Source organism: Lipophrys pholis, assembly GCF_963383615.2.
Source record: "Lipophrys pholis genome assembly, chromosome: 8".
NCBI classification, from domain to species: Eukaryota; Metazoa; Chordata; class Actinopteri; order Blenniiformes; family Blenniidae; genus Lipophrys; species Lipophrys pholis.
In genome coordinates, this window is record NC_137630.1 from 21796409 (window position 1) to 21810966 (window position 14558).

Below are 14558 nucleotides of genomic sequence, written 5' to 3' on the forward strand. Positions count from 1 at the left end.
GAATGTTTGGGTGGAGCTCAGGAAGCGCCGGACAGTTGAGGGTTAATTCTCACGGACACGCTTCAGCGTGGTCAATGCGTCGTCAAAACATTTGCGTGTCTTTTGAAACTTAAAACTATGCATGAACATTTAATTGCACCATCTATCATATACATGCATACGTGTATGTGGTAAGAAGCCAATTTTGTTTTTCGATTAGATTTTTTATTTGATAAACAGAAATATCTATTCATTCATCTTTCCATACTAGTTTCCCCATCTCAGGGTTGCAGAACACGAATTGATCTCAGCTGAATATGGGCACGGGCGAAGACATTTTGCAAAAGTTGTTCTTTTGCAATTCATCCATCTTCTTTCCTGCTTAGTCCTTACGGAGTCGTGGTGGCAGTATCAAGAGTGGAAACACTCAGAGATCTCTGTCCTCCAACCATTCTGGGGGGACCCCCAAGTCATTCCTAGACCAAGCCAGACATATTCTCTCCAGCAAGCCCTGGGCCCACCTCTGGGACGCCTTCCAGTCGAGTGTGCCCAGTAAACCTCTAATACAAGGCGACTAAGGGCACCCTAATCAGATGAACCACCTCAACTGGCACCTCTCAATGTGGAGGAGCAGCAGTTTGAGTCTCTTCTGTGTGATTGAACTCCTCACTGTCACGAAGAGCGATGACCACCCCCCCCAGCGGAAGAAATCCATTTCAGCCTCTTGTATCTGCAGTCTCGTTCCTTTGGTCATGACCGAAGGTGGAGAGTGACGGGTAAATGAAGCTTTGCCTCTCTTCACCCAGGTGTCCAGAAAATACAGTCTCACATCAAGTCAAACAACAGCAAAGTTGATCATCAACCTAAGACCCATAGAGAATTTAGTACAAAGGACTTTCATGAGCATCCTTGAGTTCAATCATGTTGTAGGCTATGGACAATCCACAACTGCTCTGGTTCAAGTTGGCTAGTTATTACGTCTGCCCTGAGTGGTCCTAACCGGAGCATGTGCTCCAGATTGCATAGCTGTTAAGATCACACAATCCCCTTAAACAAAGACAATCGGCTGTTTTAATAGTATTTATTCATCCTGTTAAAAGGAGACCTGAACTTCTCAAGAGTCTTTAAAAAAAAACATGGTGGTTTGGCAGTGACTCACTGCTTCTGTAAGAAAGTCATATTTGGCCTTAAAGACTATCTCTACTGTGAAACACCAGCTTTGAGCAAATATAAAATTTACACAGGAGGTCTTTGTTGAACAATCAAAGTTGCATACATTCAACAAAGTGGAGGAACCAAGAGCCACTCGTGACTGAGAACGGTCAAATAGATGGTGCAGTGATTGATTCTGTTCCAATTCTCTTGCGGAAAAATGACCGAAACAGACAAATATTACAGTATCACAGTTGGCTCAGTCTCCATCTGTGGCTTTGCTGATGTTGCACAGTGAATGATCCAAACATTTTGGACATGTTTCTGAAGGCTCGTGGGAAGCAGAACGCGCAACTTGATCTCAACTCCATCACATCTTCCCAGGATCTTCTTTGAGGGTGACTGTTCGGTTGAAGACCAGCTGCAATTATATAAAAAAACAACAACATTGAGTTCGTAATTATGTTTTTAACACTTTAAACATTTTGAAATTGATTTGGAAAGGAACTGTCGTGTCAGTACTTTATCTGCAGTGCTGTCAGGGTCCAAAGAGAAGTAACCAACTCTCTCAAACTGGAACTTGTCAAGAACTTTAGCTCCCCTCACTGAGGTGTCCACTAAGGCACTGCTGATCACCTGCAGGGAATCCTAAGTGACAAAAAAAAACAACAACACATCACCCTTTGAGTTCATTCAAGGACGCCTTCTACTGAAATTTTCCAGAGAAACTCACAGGGTTAATGTCACTCAAGAAGCCTTTGGGAACCTCAGATGAATCCTCTGGGTTTTTGTGCAGGAAGCTACAAACACAAGTTTTGGTTAAATGACCTCTCTTTATAAACAGTGACGAGTGCTCGATGAAAATTGTTACTTACAGTCTGTCATAGAGACGCACTTCACACACCAAAGGCTGGCTGACCCAGTGGATGAAGGCCTTGGGCCTTTCTGCCGTCTCGGAGCTGCAGCAAGTCACCTCCAGTTCAATCACTTTACCCTGAGAGTCCTGAGAAACACATGAACCAGACTGTAATCAAGACTTCATCCATCCAACTCTGAGACCGTTTCATCCAACTTGAACACACAAACACACTCACATTTACACCTACAGGGACGTTTAAGAGTCACAGATTAAACCTCACACACATTTCTGGACTGTGGGAGGAACCCAGAGTTCCTAGATAAAACCTACGCATGCACAGGAGGAACATGCAAACTCCCAAAACAAAAATCAGGTTCATAACCTTTTTTCAGACTTTAAAATGATTGTAACATTTTCCCAAACGAGTAATAAAGAGACAAAAGACCAAAGAGTGAGAAGTTTTCTCTTTAGATTGTGTATTCATTCAAGATCTTAAGAATGAAACAGTTTAGGCCAGGAGACCTCAAACTTCCGTGTCTACCACCTGAGATAGACTCTCTAAGTCCCACCATCATGGCCGACATGAACATACAGTAACGGAGGCTAAACCCATTAGCGAGAGTTATTACTTATATACGTATTTTGAATATAAATTCCATGTACCAGTTTCAGAATCACAGATTTAGGCACTTACCTTGATGACCTTCTGCACAGAGATGACATATCCAGCATGCCTCAGGCCTACAGGCTGTTCTCCTGTCAGACGCTTGTAGCCTTTCTCCATCACCTGCAATATCGGACGAGTCCATAAGGATTTTCTCTACACCATCCAAAAGAGAAACTACAGTGTGAAATGGTCTAGATTTGTTTGTGGTCATTTTCCTCACTAACCTCTCTGAAGTCGCTCTGCTCAATGAAGATCGAGCGTGTAAATGGAACCGTGTGGCTGCCTTTAGACTCGGCGGCAGGGAAGTTTGGTACTCGAACGTCTAACTGAGAGACAAAGGAACATAATGGGACATTTAAAATGGATTATCAGAGAGCTGTTTGATGAGTGGAATCCGAGTGCTGGGGAGTAAAGGACAAACCTTGAAGTTGTCAGGAAGGTTTGTTATCGTGACTTTGAGCGGCTCCAGCACGGCCATGGCTCGAGGAGCTGCGTCATTCAGCACGTCCCTCACACACGACTCCAGCAGATGTGGCTCTGTTGTCGTCTGAGACACTGTGACACCCACCTGGAAGAGGTCCGACAGATTACTACAAACCAGATGTTTACGACAAAAAGTTGTTCGCCTATTTCGGAGGTTCATCTTTTCTACATACTCGTGCACAAAAGTTGTTGATTGCCTCTGGTGGGAAGCCCCTCCTCCTCAGTGCAGTGAGAGTGAAGAGTCTGGGATCGTCCCAGTCTCTGGAGACACAAAGTGCTGCACGTCAACTCACAAAAGTTTATATCGAATCCATGTTTAAATATACTTCTTAATTTTAAAAAAATCCTCTTCAAATGCAAGATGATTTAGGTTGAATTATTCATCTGCTGCAGGCAATTTGGAACTATTGGTATAGTTAAGTAGACTTAAACTGCAAAAGGTATTTTCAGTGGAGTATAATTGACTTTGTTCATCAGATTATCAGTTACTGAAACAAACACCAGCTGCATCTATAACAAAACATCTACATAAAGGGCAACTCGCTCTTTTTCAAGTCTATATTTAGTTCTGGATTTTAATTCTGATGGTACCACTCCACTTTGTTTGTTCACTTACAAATGGAAATGAATAATAATATTAACTATATTGAGGATCTCGAACGTCCCACAACCTTGAACGGGATAAGTGTGGTATGCAAGTATGGATATTGAGGATGGCTTTGAACAATTACTTAACTTACTTCTGTGGTTAAAAATATGTTGTCATGTTATACTTTTAGAAAAGGTTTCCCGTGTTCTCTGAATAACTTGTTGAATAACTGTTGCTGTCTAACCCAAGAACAATGTACAATTTAACCTGCCATTCATTTCAATGTGGCTTTAAAGCACCATAATAAAATAATAATTAACCTTAGAATATCAAATGTGCTATTCGGTGGTGATGGTTGAATGAAACTTAATACTCCACAAACGAATCACCATCTACTTTTAAACACTCCACTTTTCTCATTCATTTTACCTGACAACACCAGTCTCAACCAGTTTGATGATTTTCCTTTTGGAGACAACAGTGTAGGTGAGGTTCAAGCGCCCATATTCCCACTGCACCGGGCAGTAAATGTCCACAGCATTACACAGCCAGTAATATGATGATCGTCTGCAACGCAAACATTAACAACACTTTCAAAATGTCGGCCTGCAGCAACCTTTAAACGAGGCTGGGATAATACGGAATAAGAGACAACAGCTACCTGGCCTGGAATTCTTTGGTGCACAATGAATGTGTGATGTTTTCAATGGAGTCACACAGACAGTGGGTGTAGTCGTAAGTGGGGTAGATGCACCTACACAAAGCAGAGCAGCCAATCCCAGTTATACAAAACCTGTTTTGAGACAATGTGGTTTGATGAGAACAATTGAGGCTTTCACACCATTCGTCTCCAGTCCGATGATGCGGCGTGTATTTAATTCGGTACGCTACAGGGTCCATCTTCCCATCCTCCATGACCATCTTCATCCTGAGTGTGGCCTCTCCCTCAGCGAACAGGCCCTTCTTCATCCTTTCGAACAGCACCAGAGACTCTTCAGTGGGTCTGTCTCTCCATGGGGAAGGAGGAGCATTATGGCCCTTCAGCTCTTCACCCTTCTGGTGGCACACGTATGCATGGCCCCTGGAGGAAGTCACAGAAAAACAACCAAAAACACTATTACACAACACATGTGCACTTTCATGAACATGTACAAAGTGAACATCCTCACTCACCTGCGAATGAGGTCCACAGCGAGGGTGTAAAGTTGCTGAAAGTTGTCAGAAGCGTGTGTGACAGCATAAGGTTTGTAGCCTTTGGAATAGAGACAGACTGATAAGAAAACTACACTCGTGGAAGAAGAGCCGTGCGCTTCACAAAACTTTCAGTCAGTCAGAAAGATGTTTATTGGTCTCACCCAGCCATTCCACCATATCCTTAATGGCAGTGAAGTATTTTTCTTCTTCTTTCTCTGGGTTTGTGTCATCATACCTCAGGAAACAAATGCCATTGTTTGCCTAGACCCAAAAAGACAAATTTTAAAATAGCTCCACACGAGATGTTTGACCAGTTTACATAATGACATGGGTTAAAAAAAACAACAACTTACCTTTGCATACCCGAAGTTGAAGTTGATGGCTTTCGCATGTCCAATGTGAAGAATACCATTGGGCTCAGGAGGAAAACGTGTACGAATCTAAAATTCAGATAAACAAATCTGTGAAGGCCATAAACCTCAAGTCATTTTCTTTCTAAAAGTTCAAGTCACATATGCAAAGGTTCTCACCTGTCCACCAGTGATTTCCAGGTGCTTAGTGAGCAGGTTCATTGTATTTGGTGTAACCACATAACCCTCAGTTGTGAAATTTTCTCCTGCATGATGAAAGGAATTGAAATTAAAAAGTTAACATCAAGATTAAGTGGAGTATTTCAATGAAATTACCATTTTATATCCGTTGCTATTTTTCCTTCTCACCTGGTTTATGGAATCTCAAAGATTCTCCTTTGAGCTGCTCCATTAATGACTTTCCCTCCACTGAGTTTACATTTCCTACACAACAATGAACAAACTTAAGAAGCAGTTCAAACAAGCACAATGACTCAGTCAATGTTTTGTAGCTTACCGTTCACTGCCACTTCTTTTTTCACCTTCAGTTCATTTTCCACAGCTTTCACTTTCTGTGGCTGTAAGATGATGGAATTCAGGACAAAGATCAAGTTAAAATTCTGGCTTTTTATTTATTCATGTGCACTTGCGTATGGTACAGTTATCAATAAAATCATCAATACTTTCACAGTAGAGTAAATAATGAAGCTGGACAGTAGTGGAAAAAGGTCACTAAAATATGGTCCAAACAAAAAGATAAGAAAACCATAAAATTGGCTTTGAAAAAGGTTTCTTATTTTCTAACTGGCAAAATGCCGATATAAAGACACAAAGAAAAAGAATTATGAGAACAAATCAATACAAATGAACTGTTTCTTTGAATTGTGCCGACTTACTTTAGCCTTCTTTTCCAGGTCTGCTTCTGTTTTAGGTCCCAAAAGGTGCAGAACCTTAAAGAACAAGGTTATTATTGTCCTTATGCGGCAAGAACTAACAAATCGGATGCAAAATAAAATCCAACTTGTGACGTCACACATGCTACTAAGAATATTCTACGTTCTTTTTCCAAACATACCTGCATGTCCACCTCATTTTTGATCACTTTTCCATCAGCCCACCTGAGAGCAGAGCGTGCCTCAGCTACAAACAAACAAACAAACAGCTCAGTGAGAGACGCGGTTTACTCAACAGATTTCTGTGGCTGCAGTTACAGTCAGTCAAACAGGTGTGAGCTCATACCCATTAACAGGCCCATGTTGAAGTGGTACCTCTCCTTCAGCAGCTGCTCCTTGTGCTTCTTCATCACAGACTCGACCTGAACGACATTCCACCGTCACTCAAAACATTTTAACCAGTAAAGCTTGTAAAAAGAGAAACGAGCGCACTAACTGCATCCTCAATCTGTTCCGGGGTAATAACGACACCGACTCCACAAGCGTCCTCAAACTCCTTCTGGTTGATGGGGTCTTGAGGGTGACTTTTCACAAAGTCCAAAGCAGCTGCATATAACAATAGGTCAGATACAGGGGGGAGAGAAGGAAAACCTTTTTTTAATTTCAAACCCAGAGTGGGAGCATGCCAAGAAAAAGCTAAATAATTACAGTCCGCACAAGATTACAATAACCTCGATTTTAGTTTCACTTTTGGTCTTTTTTGTCAGAAATGAAAGTCACAGTAACAAATACTTTGCTTAAAACAAAGTTTGGATGAATCCATGGTGGCATAAAAACAAATAGTTGACTTTCATAGACTGGCTGCAATATGATTAAATTGATGAGTTGCGGGTAGTGAGCATTCATTTTATCCTGATAACTAATGATCTAGCATTTTCTACTATTTGTTGTTGCTTCTTTTCTACTGGGTACATTTGGTGAGGGTATCTTGTGCAGGTGTGAGCGACTGCAAAATGAAGCACAATGAAATGCATTTTTCTGTCCCCATAAACAGGACTGAATATTTTAAGTGAATTTGATGTGCTTGCATTTCGTGCATGAGCACAGTTTCTGTAACCCAGTATTATCACCTGCCAGCTGCAGCTCTGTGCAGATCTTGCGTTGAGCAATGCAGTCTGAGAGGAAGACCAGGCGTTTGGGGTCTCTGAGACGAGACGTCAGACTGTACAGGAGCACACCCATGGCTTTGTCCACTCCACATTCTCCGTGGACACGCTGAGCCTGTGGAAACCAACGAAAACACACACAAAATCATTTGTTTAATCAGTGCTGTGTCAGAAATAAAACAACAGTGGGCAGCCCCACAGGACAGGGCAGACATAGAAAAGTATGATATGAAAACTAAAATCACAGGTTCCTAGCATGTCTGCAGGTTAGTTCACATGTACATGTATAAACCCTAAATATGGAACAAATAACTGAGCTGTAAAACTGTCAGTCATATTTCTGCTGGTATAGGCAGTAGCTATGTTTGTACCTGAGTTATAGCTTCTTTCAGAGCAGAACTAAGCGCTTCATTTTTCAGAGTTTCTTTCGCTTTCTGCTCACTGAGCCCGACAGCGATGAAAAGTTTCAACGTATCCTCCATTAGTCCAACCGTATCGACCGAGTAAACCGGAGCCACACCAACACGCCGCCGCTGCAGTCGGCTTTTCTTTCCGGAGAGAGAACGAAGACGACTTCCTGTTCAGAACAACAAGTCTCCTGGTAAATCAGCCAATGGAACACCGCGGCTCGAGGTGCTATTGACCAATCGTGAGTGAGTATGAATTTATGTACCGCCTGTTCAGAAGGAGAACCAATCAGCAGTTGTGTTGACATCACTGAAGGCGGGACCGATACGTCAGAATAATATTGCATCAGATTGACGGCTCGGTAAATAAAACTGACATTTCTGAACGTCAAACCGACGTCATCAATAAATAAAACATCTTGAGCTGCAGTAGTACGAATATTTAAATTTCTCAGAAATGTTTATTTCCAAAAATATTTACGTTCATCCAACGCACTGTAAGCTCTTTGTCGTCCCTCAGAATAAATGCCAAGTCCGAAAATAACTCCGTGAAAGTTATTTGCGTTGTGTGCAGTGATGAACCTGGACGATAATGACTTTGTATTTACATTGTTTACCACAAGTAAACACAGATAACGTTGAGATGTTTTGTAATACGGAGTTGTCGATCTGTTTTAATTTCTAGATTGAGAGACAGCGTTAAAAAAAAAAAATCAAAAAAAAGGAGCATGGCTCAACACGCGGTGCTGTCATCTGGATCAAAGCTGTGGAGGTCTGTGAGGTGTCCGAAGTCTGAGCTGCGTCTGGGTCTCACTCTGCCCGGTGGACAGTCGTTCCGGTAGGTTGCACCAGGAGAACCACAATTTCAAAAAGTCACCACCTGTGACCATGTGTCCAGGAAATAATGGGATCAGTTTTGTCATCAAAGTAAACTGATATCTATCCTCATTCTATACCTGCTTTATTATCTTACCTGCACACACACACACACACACACGCACACGCACACGCACTTATTTCTCAAAACAAAGGTTGTAATATTTTTTCTTCAGTATTTTCATCCAGAAATGCCTCCTGGACACCCTGATGATACGGTTGTTTTATTATAAATGAAATCTCACAACAAGACACAAGAAAACCAAAGTTCATCTCCAAGATTCACTGAGTGTGTGGTTGTGCGTCTCCCCATCTGTTGACATTATATTCTGTACAGTTTGTACTCCTCTTTCTCACTGTAGCTGGAAAAAAAAAGCCTTCAGTCTCCCTAGAATCTGTATTCTGGGTAAAGTGGTTATAGAAGACAATTGTTTTTTTTTTTAGACCTCAGTTACTGTCTCTTTAAAAATTATTTGATTGGAATTTAAGAGCTTTTTCCAGTGCACTAGAAGCTCGATGCAATTACTTGATTATATTCAATTTCTCTGCACATGTTTTTTTTCTCTCCCAGCTGGAGAGAAACTGCAGAGGGACACTGGACCGGTGTGATGGGAGGACGAGTGTGGACTTTGACCCAAACAGAAGACACTCTTTGGTACCATGTGTACGACCAACAGGAGAATCGGGAGAAAGGAAAGGAAATGGAGAGACGAGCCAATGTTTCTTTCCATGGCCAAAGCAAAACAGAGAAAAGATTTAAAGAGCGCGTGAAGAAGGAAGAGCAGGAGCTGCCAGTTGGAGTACAGAACACTGCGACTGAGGAGGAGATGCTGAGAGATTACTTTCAGCTCAATGTGAATTTAGGGGATCTTTACAGGGAATGGGCAGCAGCAGATCCTCACTTTAAAAACATTGCAGACATCTTCACAGGTCATTTTGGGTTTTAAAGTAAATCAAAATAAATCTTTTTGCTACACAGGGTGAATTGCTACTTATTTTTGGTGTTATTCCAGGAGTACGAATTCTGCGCCAGGACCCAACCGAATGTCTGTTTTCCTTCATCTGTACCTCCAACAACCACATCTCTCGAATTCAAGGCATGGTGGAGAGACTATGCCAGGCTCTGGGCTCGCCTCTGTGCCAACTGGATCAAACCTGGTATCACGACTTTCCTGCCCTGTCTGCGCTAGCAGGTGCTTCACATGTTTACCACACATCTTACACTCCTGTTTAAGCATCACTGCCGATCCTGTGAGGTTTATAGATGTGTCAGGAAGTGGAGACTCCCCTCATCACTCAAGTATATTATTAAAGTATATTGTTTGTTCTTCTTACTTTTGAGACTCTGTTAGTGGTTCCATGTTAACCAGGAAGTCCTAGTTTCTTACATCGTTAGTTACACAAAATAATCAACATATTATATGAGTTGTACAAAAACCTTTAATTTTTATTTGCAAAAACTTTAGAAAGAAATTCCATTATTTGTTTTTTGTACAAAGCAGTACCGGGTGATATTTTCCCTCTTCTTTTGCCCATCCTGAACAAACGGGAAGCATTTGAGGTTTATGGGCCTTGCTCAAATGCGCACAGTGGCAATGATTACCCATCAAAATCCCTTTGTCGTCCATGATTCGAAATTTTGAAACACCAATGTCACTTTTGTAACTTGTAAGCTGTTTGTGCTGGATTTGACCCCCTTGGGCATTGTTTGACACAGAGTGGCCTTGTAACTACAAAGAAAATAGCTTCAATGTATTATAAAAAAAACAACCAACTGTTAATGCTGTTTTGTCCCTTGTGAGGCACACTGATTTAGAAAAGGTATCCTACACAGCACCACACAGACCTGGAGCTGACCAATGCCGGTTGCACTTGTTTGATTTTCTTGTATTTGTGTTGATTTTGTCTCTGAACTTGGCAGACAGCAGCGTAGAGGCACGTCTCCGGAATCTGGGTTTTGGCTACAGAGCTCGGTTCCTCCAGCAAAGTGCAAAGCAGATTCTGGACACTCGTGAGCAAGACTGGCTGGACAGTTTACGAAAAGTGTCCTACAAGGAGGCCCGCGATGCTCTGCGTTCTCTCCCCGGGGTCGGCACCAAGGTCCAACAGCAACCAAAACACTGTTGGCTTTTTACACTTCACAGAGAAACTGTATGGTTGAGTCTTTGTTCTCCTGCAGGTGGCAGACTGTGTATGTCTGATGTCACTGGATAAGTCGGACGCCGTGCCCATCGACACGCACGTGTGGCAGATCGCAAAACGTGACTATAAATATGCTGCTGGCAAAGAACCAAAGAGCATCACAGAAAAACTTCACAAAGACGTTGGTGAGTGTGCACACACACGATGTGATTGTTTTCCACTGGCTGTAAAAACATCAAATCAACAAACTGTCCAACTGCTTCTATACAGGGGATTTTTTCAGGAAGTTGTGGGGACCCTATGCTGGATGGGCACAATCGGTGAGTTTCACCGTCCCTTAACTCACTTGTCACTCACTGTCGGTTCACTAGTCACACCAGAGCACGTCCTTTCTCGCTTAGGTCTTGTTCTGTGCTGACCTCAAGAAGTTCAAAAACCTGAAAGAAGCATCACATCAAAAGCAACCAAAGGAGGAGGAAAATCATCAGGAAGAAGAAAGATCCACGGAATGCCCGACAGCAACAGTGAAGAGAGAATACAGCGGCACTGGGAAGAAGCTGAAATCTCAGTCAATTTCTCACAAGAAAGCAAAGCTGTCTGTGAAGAAAGAGAAGGCGGTGTGAGGTAAAGATTAGCACTCAGATTACATGTGCACCCCACATGTTACACACACTGCTGAATCAGCTTCATCATTTAGTATTAAATATTCAGAAACACAACATTAAACACATGACTATGTTCTTTTTTGTCTACAATATGACTGAGAGAATAACACCACACGGTGTCAAAGCTTCAAAATATGTGTGTGATTGGTGATACTGGTCTTAGAGTGGATGCTCCATCAGAGTTCTGTAGTATGTTTTTCTTTAGAAGTTTTCCTTTTTCCATTTTTCCACGAGTTTACCACAGAGAATCCATCGCATTGATACTAGGTTTTACAATAAATGTTGAAAATCTTATGAGCTGTTTTGTTTCATTTGTTTTGAGTGAAATAGCCAAGGCTTTCCTACCATACTCAGTAATGCTGATTGATACCATAATCCGCCGCTAGGTGGCAGTGCATGTTAATACTGCTTTCCAAGACTTTTTATGACGCATAGAGGACCATTTCCTACAGCAGAATTGCTCTACATCCCTCGGTTAATACTTCCTGTCAGTCCTCTTGGCTACGGTGACACCATGTACTAACACATCGGGATGATGGTCAGAGGATGGTGCTGTTTGTATCCTTGTTGTATTCCCTGCATCAAAATAGTGTTTCTGTCGGGATTGTAACATGCCGTTTGACTGTCTGACTAAAGCATACTGTCTGTGTGTGTATCTATAGGCCGGTTGACTGTGTCAGCCAGTCTTTTTATAGCAGGCGTTGCAGTTATGTGCTTCCTCTGCTCCGGGCTGGTGTGACTCTCTGGTGACAACACGGTCACGTCTCTCAGGATGCTTTTTATGGAAATGACTAAGCAATATTTTAGATTCTTTTCTAACGTGTTGAGGAGCAGCAGACATCCCCATCATGTCCTGATTTGGGAAACGATCGTTTGACATGTAGGCTTTAAATGCACGATGTATTTCACTGTGGCATCTGTGCATATGTCGGCATTTGCATGTTTTACATCCACACAAGGGTTTCGTTCGCAGCAGACAGTGCAGCCATGTGAATTAATGACTATGTGAGTCAGCTTTCATCCTCCATTCCAGTTGAGCTGTGCAGGAGTTGAGGCCCAGCTGGAGGGCAGAGTCACAGTCAAGAAGAAAGCAGAATAAATATAGAGCTGAGAGAGTAGGGATATAATAATAATAAAAAAAAAAAAGAGGGATAGAGTGAGCATTAGGGGAAAAGGTGAAAGTGTGCTGGAGGTTGGGTCAGGAATCTCAGTTGAAATACAAAATAAGAAAACAACACAACAGTGGCCTGCATGTTGTGTAAGAGATGGGACTCAGCTTGTGCTGTGTCCTCAGGGCTGTTCAGTGAAAGGACATCTTAGGCTGCCCACTTTCTCCTTGCAAGCACCAGGGGGCGCTACTTTAGGAGTCACGACTCAGCAAAAGGCCTGCAGCAGAAACACTGGTTTTTGTTTGGGTGACCGCATGAAAGAAATGGTTTTATAGAGATTGACTTAGAATGATATAGTTTCCCGGTTGTTCAGATGTGCTACACGGCACATGTTGTATTTTCATACACTCTCTCCCACAGATAAAACATTTGGATGCAGTGAAGCACAACAGCTCTATCAATTTGTAATCTCCAGCAGGATGAGTTTCAAGGGTCCTTTTTAGCCTTCAATAGAACATCAAAAATACAATAAGCCAGACAGGTGCTGCATGGTGGTGCAGTGGGTCTTGCTCTTGCCTCACAGGGAGAAAGTCATGGGTTCGTCCACTGGCCAGGCCTTTCTGGGAGGAGTTTGCATGGTCTCTCCACGCTGGTTTCTTCTGAATACTCCAGTTTCCCCCCGACCGGCCAAAAATATGCCTGTGAGGTTAACTGGTGACCCTAAATTGCCCCGAGGTGTGAGTGTGTGTGTGGTTACCTGTCTCTCCGTGTTCACCCTATGATGGACCGGAGAAGCATTATTCTCCCAGACTGAGCTGGGATTATTGTTGCTGCAGAGCATAGAAGATGGATGGACACATTCAAATACAAACTAAATGAATACAGTAAAAAAAAAAAAAAAAAAGCAATAATAAGGCCATTGTTTTACTCTAAACCTTAACGAAAGAAGCCTTTAAAGAAATGTGAGGTAAACAAATAGAAAAATAAAGAAATAATTTTAAATGTTTTTAGTCGACGTAGGATAGATTAGAAATACGAGACAATTTGTTCATTTGCACATTTCAACAATAAGATAATCCAAAGTGCTTTGCATCAACAAACAAGCTTTAACTGAAATAATCTACAAAAGATAACTGTTGTAACTGTTTGTCATTTATTCTCTGGGGATCACTGTATTTTTGTTAGAGCAGCAAAAGAGAGTATTGTTGGAGGGAATTTCAGATCTTTCAGCTGAAATTCAAGTCATTAGTTGTTTTTGGGAGCCCAAACGTTACAAGCCACAAAAAGGAAAACATGATTTTTGGACCTTTCAGTGTATTCTGCAAAAAAAAAAAAAATCATTTCAAATAACACCATGTTGAATTTGTACTTCTTTTTATTTATAAAAACTTGCAAATGTTTAGTTTGTTTGTTAAATTGAGCATGAAACCTGCTGTAGAGACTTGGACGACGACTTTGTTACCCCTGCAGTCTATTTACAGATTTCAGTGACAGCCACTGTTCTCATCAAAGCAGAAACATTATTTGTGATACTCAAGAACATGGAGCTCTCTTGAACCTATCTGGAAAAGTGAAACCATCGTTGATACCGATGCCTTATTTCATTATTTGAAACGGGTTTCTGTGATCCCAGAGGTGGTCTCCCCGCGCCCCCTAAATTTCCAGTCTCCCACTTCAAATGATGGCCGTTATTATTATAATGGTAACAGACAGAGCAGTATTATATCTGAGAGAATACCTTAGATGGATAAAATTCAGAGCAGAGTTGTGTTGATTCACCTTGGATGTGGTGAAATCTAAAACTGCTGGAAGCAGTCGTGGGAAAGCTTGAGTAACGAGGGAGGCAGTCCCCACATGGAAGTCTTTCTTTGGGGCCCGGAGATGGGGAGATTATTCTTTGGTGTCTAGACAAGTAGAGGACGGAGGCAAGCCACAGAAAGACTCCGAGCGTGGAGCTCGCAGCGGTGATTTACGTCTGAAGCTTTTGTGACTCTCCAATGTGTGTACGGACGTCAGCACATGAAGGT

At 42.0% G+C, this 14558-nt stretch overlaps 2 protein-coding genes across 3 annotated transcripts; one reads left to right on the forward strand and one right to left on the reverse strand.

The window, feature by feature from the left end:
* Positions 1-192: 192 nt before the first annotated feature.
* Positions 193-7887, reverse strand: qars1 (glutaminyl-tRNA synthetase 1). Its single transcript, XM_080468460.1, has 23 exons — positions 7704-7887; positions 7297-7447; positions 6663-6772; positions 6513-6588; positions 6349-6413; positions 6170-6223; positions 5791-5851; positions 5643-5717; positions 5454-5539; positions 5277-5363; positions 5085-5184; positions 4903-4981; positions 4571-4810; positions 4391-4483; positions 4159-4296; positions 3314-3401; positions 3079-3225; positions 2882-2983; positions 2685-2777; positions 2007-2134; positions 1865-1931; positions 1654-1779; positions 193-1552 (listed from the first exon to the last, which is right to left on the reverse strand). Exons 1-23 carry the CDS (start codon positions 7812-7814, stop codon positions 1502-1504), a joined length of 2328 nt encoding a protein of 775 aa, XP_080324586.1. The 5' UTR covers positions 7815-7887; the 3' UTR covers positions 193-1501.
* A 200-nt stretch (positions 7888-8087) lies between these two features.
* Positions 8088-11715, forward strand: ogg1 (8-oxoguanine DNA glycosylase). Of its 2 annotated transcripts, XM_080469189.1 has the most exons (7): positions 8088-8577; positions 9187-9545; positions 9629-9808; positions 10537-10715; positions 10795-10942; positions 11028-11077; positions 11159-11715. In XM_080469189.1, exons 1-7 carry the CDS (start codon positions 8468-8470, stop codon positions 11378-11380), a joined length of 1248 nt encoding a protein of 415 aa, XP_080325315.1. In that variant the 5' UTR covers positions 8088-8467; the 3' UTR covers positions 11381-11715. The 2 variants fall into 2 exon arrangements, with proteins under 2 accessions (XP_080325315.1, XP_080325316.1); XM_080469190.1 differs by lacking the exon at positions 11028-11077 and having other exon boundaries at positions 8191-8577; positions 10795-10938; positions 11186-11498.
* The last annotated feature ends 2843 nt before the right edge of the window (positions 11716-14558 follow it).